The sequence below is a fragment of the Limulus polyphemus genome, unplaced genomic scaffold, assembly GCF_000517525.1.
Source record: "Limulus polyphemus unplaced genomic scaffold, Limulus_polyphemus-2.1.2 Scaffold6165, whole genome shotgun sequence".
In the NCBI taxonomy this organism is placed as follows: Eukaryota; Metazoa; Arthropoda; class Merostomata; order Xiphosura; family Limulidae; genus Limulus; species Limulus polyphemus.
The window spans coordinates 43,124-49,231 of NW_013671775.1; the positions used below are offsets into that span (position 1 = coordinate 43,124).

Below are 6,108 nucleotides of genomic sequence, written 5' to 3' on the forward strand. Positions count from 1 at the left end.
TCTATTAGGCTTTCCCAATGGTCAGAACCAGCTTGGAAGTGCAGATAATTTTTATTGCATTTTTAAATACATTTATACTCAAAACTCATGTTCTTATTTCCATAACGTAGTGATTATTTATTACTTTTCATTTGATTCTAACAGAATAATAAAACATCTGGTAATATACTTACACCTTTGTAATATAACTGGCAGAAATAAAAGTAATTAAGTTTATTTGCTTGTTTAACTTAATGTATTTTACTGATTTACTATAGGATTCTCTAACTGGCAGAATCAGTTTGGAAATACATGTACTTTTAATACATTTCTTTTTACTGTCCCCACCCCCCATCTGTGACTGGCTTAGCAATAAGTCTGAGGGTTTATGAAGCTATAAATTGGGTTTTAATAGTTCAGGTGGACACAGCTTGTTCTTTAGTTTTATGCCTAACTTCTTTTGTCTCCAAAATAAAAAAAAATATATTTCTCCAAAAATTATTGTTATTTATGACGTTTATTCCTATTCTAATAGACTCATAATAAAAACCACTAATATACATATATATATATACTCTTTTTATTAACAAATTGTAAAAGGTGAAAATACCTTGGTGCCTTCTTAAGAAAATCATAGATTCCACTGTTAATTTTATTAGGATTGCCTAATAAACAAAAAAGTTTCGAAATACAAGAACTTTTTAGTATTTCTTTTTTTATATCCAAACTCAAAAAGTTATTTTGTGTTTCTCAAAAAGTAGTAATTATTTTGAGTTTTCGTTTTATCCGAATAGAATAACAATACTTCTGGCAAAATATTTAAACGTTTTGTAATAAAATAGACAGTAGTAAAGGTAACATTGTCTAAATAGTAAAACTAATGGACTTTACTGTGATTTATATTAGGCTTCCCTAATGGACAAAGCCAGGTCGGAAATCAAGGTAATTTTTATACTCTATTTTTATGATATTTAAACTAAAATATAATTTCTTGTTTTCAAAATTGTGATTTATCTTGACTTTAAGCTTATTACAATGCAGTATTAAAATCCCAGTAATATGTGTACTATACTTTTAATAAAACTATCGAATCTAAATGTGATTTCGTGACTTTTGAAAAATTTATATACTTTACTATGATTTCTATTAGAATTTCCCGATGGACTGAACCAGTTTGGAAATGGAGGTAATTTATGATAAACTTCTTATTATGATATTTAAACTGAAATATTATTTCATGTTTTTTTTAAAAAAATAGTGATTTATTTGGACTTTTAGTCTTATTACAATACAACATTAAAATCCCAGTAATATATTTACAGTTTTTTAAAAACAAAACTATCAAATGTAAAAGTAACTTTGTGAGTTTTGAAAAATTTATATTCTTTACTATGGTTTCTATTAGGATTCCCTAATGGACTGAACCAGTTTGGAAATGGAGTTATTTTAACAAACTTCTTATTATGATATTCAAACTTGAATATTATTTAATAATTTTTAAAAAGTGATTTACCTAGACTTTTGAGTACAAATGATACAATATTAGAATCTCAATAATATATTTATTGTTTTTATAATAAAACGGTGAGAAGTAAAGGTGACTTTGTGCCTTTGGAAAAATTGCGCTACTGAATTAAACAACTTATGATAAATATGCTTGTATTCGCTGTTCTTCACTTTTATTTTAAATACTTCGGATTTTTTTTACTGACGAAAAATATTTTTAACTTTATCATAATAACGTTCTAAAAATCACAAACAGCTCGCCTGAATTAGAACATTAGCTACTGTTTAATCACCGAAAAATAGTGAAGTTTTGAAAATCAATAGGCCTAACATTTCCCACAAAAATCACGTAAACTGTAGATTTTTTCATATACCTCATAATGCCAAACCAATTGACAGGTTCTGGTATTAAACGATTTGTTTGTTTTGAATTTCGCGCAAAGCTACATGAGGGCTATTTGAGCTAGCCGTCCCTAATTTATCAGTGTAAGACTAAAGGGAAGGCAGCTAGTCATCACCACCCACCACCAACTCTTGGGCTACTCTTTTACCAACGAATAGTGGGATTGACCGTCACATTATAACGACCCCACTGCTGAAAGGGCGAGCCTGTTTGGTGTGACGGGGATTCGAACCCGCGACCCTCAGATTGGGAGTCGAGCGCCATAACCACCTGGCCATGCCGGGTCCCGTATTAAACGAAAAGTCTCTTGGCCAGTAACTTGTGGCAGACAAAAATTAGGTCTTAAAAGCTATTTTTACACACCTCTGATTTGGAAGACGAAATGGACAAATTATCATATGCGATTTTCTTGATTTTTTTTTTTATCAGAATAAGGCACTCACAGCCCTCTTGGAATGAGTAAAAATAGTTTTAAATAAAACAGCGCCTATTTGAACCTTGTAACTTCTATACAAGCAATAAAAGCTTCAAACGTATACCTATGCAGAATCCGTACACTCATCAAATAGCAAGCAAAGAAAACAGAACAAACAAACACAGAAAAATGAGAAAACGATTCAAGAAGAACACCCAAATAAAAACACAAGTCTAACAAATAGTAAAACAAATAACCAGCAATCAGTCTCTTCAAATAACCAAATCTTACAAGTAGCCAAAAACACCTTTATAGAATTTATCCAAGATTACAAAAATCCACAAAAGCAAACAGATTACATCATCTTACTATTTGAAATATCAAAAATAACAACAACAAAAAAAAAAACACTTTACACCAGGGGAGAAATTCTCATAAACAAAGTAGAGGTACTCAGCTGGTTGAAGTAGGCCTGTTTTTGAAGAAAAGAAAGAAAAATCTATGTTTCAACATAAAAAACGACAAAGCAGCTCAAATAAGTACCGATACTGGTACCGCCTTAAAAGATAAGTTCCACTACTAAGTACCGGTGAGTACCGCCGGCAGAATTTCACCCCTATTTTACACTTGTTATCCCACATTTAATTAGAACAGTTATAAATTCTCTACTAGTATAAAACTTAACACTCACCCATTACCAGGTCTTACGCATTGCCTAATTATTGTATTGAATGTGTATTAAATATGGTATTTTATGTGAAATGCGCACTTGTGAATAGTGTTTGAATTACCAGTGAACTGTTGGTGAAGTGCTACACACGACCAAATGAAGCAAAGTGGTAATGAAGCACTAAATGCTACTTTATTTCATTCATGTACATTGGCCCTGATAAGAGAACTAAAAATAGTGTTTAAAATCATGCTTTGTTAGCCCTGTTTTCGTGAATTTTTCATCAGTATTTGACAGTTTAAAATACAGTAATGGAGAGAGGAAGGGGTCTACTTGTACCTGGCCTTCCCAGGTTGCGACCTAAATACTGATCCGAACAGAAGAAAATAAAAGCTTAGTTTGGTTATGTGTTACTAAAAAATGTTTGTGAACAACTTCCCTTAAAACAGTCATGAATTTTTCTTAAGCTTTAGAAAAGATTAGCCTGATCAATGTATGCCTCATTTGAATTATGACATTGCAGTATGATATGGGGAAATGTTTTTATGTACAAGATCAAATTGAAAACCTTTAGGCTAAATTAGATAATTTTACACAATCTATGTTTAGACTATAGTACACTAGTGAGTCCACCAGTGGATCAACAGTAAGTTTACAGATTTACGAAGCTAAAATCCTAGGTTCCTTCCCGGTGGTGGACACAGCGCAGATAGCTTATTGTGTAGCTTTGCGCTGAAACAAAACATGTGGAGTTTGCTATGGTAAAAACGCGTTTGGGAATATAGGTAATTTTACATGTGTATTTTTTTATAATATTCAAACAAAAATTGTTTTTGTTTCTCAAAATATAGTGACTGTTTTTATTGAATAACAGCTTGTTGTTTTTTTACTCATGTTATGGATAATACCAAACACTGCAAAATTAGAAACATATTATTTAAATATATCAAAAGACATGTATGATAGGTCACAAGAAGGTGGGATCATGGTACACTTGGAGCATTGTATAATTGAAGGTTAGACGTTATAACTCGAGCAATGCATGTCTATCGCATGGTTTAATTGCAGGTTACCCTTTATAACTCGGGCAAAGCAAATATGTTGCATGAATTGATTGTAGATGAGCCACACAATCGTTTTATTTCTACAAGTGAATAATGTATCAGCTTCGGTAGACTCGCCCCCCCCCCAGTGGCACAGCGGTATGCCTGCAGACTTGTAACGCTAGAATCCGGGTTTCGATACCCGTGGTGGGCAGAGCCCAGATATCCCATTGTGTAGCTTTGTGCTTAATTACAAACAAACAAATCGTTAGGCTCACATTGAATGAAACAAACTATAAAAGGCTGTTTTTCTTTGTTGGTCGTTAACAGTTTGTATTGTTTTGTTCACAAAGTTGTGCATTTGTTCGAACAATTTAATGTTTTAATTTTTCAATGTTACTTGATCACAGGTTTTTATTTTGAATCTAAGAGAAAAAAAATTTACTAATTTCCTTTTTACCTTACGTTTTGTTGTTGTTTTTACAGCCTACAACAGCTTTTGTTTGATTCTGTAGTACGTTTTTTTATAAACTCTTTGATGTTTTATCTTACTTCAGGAACAAACGGAACAGTTGGACAAGCAGGGGGGCAACTGTTTCAACTTCTCCAGCAGCTACAACCAGACACCTTTAACCAGTTGCTTCAGTTACTATCTAACGGTCAGCAAGGCCGTTAATGGCAAGTTGGGTGCATTAGAAAAATTCCAGAAGAGCATTATTGCTGAATTTTTTCCTTTATCACAAAAATAGCATACAATCCGTTAGTCCGTTTCAACAATAATACAATTCATTAAAAGCAAGTCACTATGTAAACCTAAGTTGTTACAGAGAACGGGATATCTCTTTTATTACAAAAAAAATTATAGTTCCATAATATAAAGTATAACTGTCTCCAGTATATATGCTAGACATTATCACAAAAAGCATAATAGTTGAAATATAAAAAACTACTTAGTAAGATTCAGATATGAAAACGTTTTAATATACAGTATATTTGTGTTAATTTCACATAGCCAGAAGTATCACTTTGTTGTTATTGTTTCTTTCCTGTCAGTAGTTTTTGCAATAGATAATTACTTCATATTTAGTACATTTTTACTTTTGACAAAACCCTTCTGCATATATTGAAGTTAGAGACCTAAATAAAAAATATGTTTAAATTATAATTTTGTAGTGTTGTTTTTTTCGTTGGCGAGTTCATTTCAATTATCTGGTGAAAATAATTCAACGTTCAGTCCAAGCAACGAGAACAAATCACTATTTCTTCCTTTAATGTTTCTATAAGCTTGAACACTTGTATGCCGTCGTAAGTTCTTGTAAGCCTACGTTACAATTGACGTTAAAATCTCTCTACAATTATATAACCAACGTAACATCAACTTATCTATACAAAGTAACTCAATAAGCGCGATAGCAAACAGGGATTCAAATATTTCACAAAAACATACTGAATGATTTAACTCTCTATCTTTAAAAAATACTACACATTATCTCGTATTCATGATCTACAAATAAATACATGTTCTTTCAAACTGTAAGTTTTTAATTATTTGTAGACTTATCGTTTCTAAAATCTAGCCACATTAATGATTGGAATATATTTTAAACTGCATAACATTGTTTTGTCATATGTTAAGGGCTCCACTATCAAATTACAGTAAGACCCCGCTTAGTGCCATTTAAGCTGATTCGTTATAAAGCTCTTGTCCCCTTGAAAGATTTTTTTTTTCACGAGAGAGATAAAAAAATTATGAAAATTCATAACTCTCTGAACACTACTTTTTCATACTAATGGTAATAGTGCACTAAATAATTTTTATTTAATAAAATAATGCAACAAAGAACATAGAATAATAATAATATGCAAAAAACAAACAACGTCCGGTAACTATCACAATTTTCCTAGGGTTACTAGCAACGCAATATGAACAGTTAAAACGTCATCCATCTGCACAATATCGTTCCCTCGGGAAAAAAAACATTTTCTTAGGAAGCAATCTACAAATCTCTATACAGAATACAACATAATATAATACATCATTTGATAGACGAAAACCTTGCCTGTCTATTGGTTATAATTAATATAGTCGTAA

At 31.5% G+C, this 6,108-nt stretch overlaps 1 protein-coding gene across 1 annotated transcript in view; it reads left to right on the forward strand.

The window, feature by feature from the left end:
* LOC111089417 overlaps positions 1–5,143 on the forward strand; it is a 9,029-nt gene extending 3,886 nt beyond the window's left edge. Inside the window, exons 2-4 of the mRNA XM_022401872.1 lie at positions 886–921; positions 1,130–1,165; positions 4,574–5,143. Of these exons, the coding sequence (XP_022257580.1) occupies positions 886–921; positions 1,130–1,165; positions 4,574–4,692 (191 nt within the window). The 3' untranslated portion in view covers positions 4,693–5,143. The remainder of the gene's footprint in view (positions 1–885; positions 922–1,129; positions 1,166–4,573) is intronic.
* The last annotated feature ends 965 nt before the right edge of the window (positions 5,144–6,108 follow it).